General features: G+C 37.0%; 1 protein-coding gene across 1 annotated transcript in view; it reads right to left on the bottom strand.

Moving 5' to 3' along the window:
* The window catches only part of LOC117121864, a 21,564-nt gene that overhangs the window by 13,392 nt on the left and 6,752 nt on the right, over positions 1-1,420 (bottom strand). Inside the window, exons 4-6 of the mRNA XM_033267252.1 lie at positions 1,065-1,199; positions 780-932; positions 397-537 (exon numbers count right to left, since the gene is read on the bottom strand). Of these exons, the coding sequence (XP_033123143.1) occupies positions 397-537; positions 780-932; positions 1,065-1,199 (429 nt within the window). The remainder of the gene's footprint in view (positions 1-396; positions 538-779; positions 933-1,064; positions 1,200-1,420) is intronic.

Below are 1,420 nucleotides of genomic sequence, written 5' to 3'. Positions count from 1 at the left end.
CCATTTTATACTTTTACAACATTACTCCCGGTCGTTGGATCAAACACTTACTGTATATAATAGACATTATTACCTATATATGTTTTTCAGAATGGATCTAAATAAAGATTTTTTTTTTTATGTCAAATCGAGGTATACCAAAGTAGGGCATGTACAAAACACAAGGGAGGGTGGTGGAGTGGGTTGGAAAGCACCAATCGAGGACCAAGGTTAGTTCGAGTGGGAGGGTTCTGGAAACTCCAGTAGAGATGACGGGAGTTGTACTTAAAAGCCCATAAACTTAAAAGCACAGTTTGTAATGCATGTACTGGACAATCAAAGACGAAAATAGAAAATCATAATCATAATCATTAATTTCATATATACTGTACTATTAAATTATGTCTTATATCTTACTTTGGCAGTTAGATCCTGTCCATGGAGGTGCACAAGTCGAGTCCTCGGCGTCAGTACATATTCCTGTGTATTGACTACATTTACCTTGTTTGCAATGACAAGACTGAGCACAATCTGCTCCAAATTTACCCGATGGACATGCTGCAAAAATATGGTAAGAATTCATAAAATCTTAGGTAATCTGCAATAATAAATAGGCCTACGATAAAGCGCGTGTCAACAAGATGACACAATTATTACCACCTATAACCTGTTGTTTATAGAAATTGACTCGTAGAGGCTTATAGTACTCTATACGTTGTTTAGGTTTTGCTTGTTCCTCGGCGGAATACACCTACGGTTTTAAAAACCATAATATAATACCTTATAACAAGCGTTGTTACCTGCATTACAGTTAAGCCCTTTGAAGCCTGTCACACAACTACATCCGTATGGATGAGGCAAACAGAACTGCTTGTTTTTGCATGCACCAACTCTAGCAGAATTTGATGTACACAAATTTTCACAATTCCATCCGAATATATTACCGCCACATTCTAAATGGATCAAGAAACAATTTTTGAAATACACTTAACAAAAGGCCATATATCAATGACAATGGAGACTTAACAGAAAGGAGAAGGGAATCTGTTATCATTAAAATAAACCTTTCACAACTGTAATATTACCAGTTTGGCAGGAGAACCCCATAAATCCAGGGGCACAAATACAAAGTCCTGTTTTGTCATCACATACGCCACCATTATAGCAGTAGTCACAGTCACCTGTACAATCAGGAGGGCCCCATTTGTGACGTGGACACGCTAAAAGAAGAACAAATCTTGTGATAGCCAGCATAATTTTAACATACAAATTCAAAATCGTTATAATCTTTTATTTATATTATACAAATGTGCAACAGTGCTACATACAAGTACGTAGGTTCTCTATAAAATTAGTAGCATAATTATGAAACCATGATACCCTGTCACACCCACCCTCCAATGCACACATCCACACACCCACACTCACCCATATATTGGTT

This window comes from Anneissia japonica, unplaced genomic scaffold (genome assembly GCF_011630105.1).
Source record: "Anneissia japonica isolate Jap-2015-1 unplaced genomic scaffold, ASM1163010v1 scaffold2392_len1475705_cov187, whole genome shotgun sequence".
Classification (NCBI taxonomy): domain Eukaryota; kingdom Metazoa; phylum Echinodermata; class Crinoidea; order Comatulida; family Comatulidae; genus Anneissia; species Anneissia japonica.
This window is presented reverse-complemented; position numbering and strand designations above follow the sequence as displayed.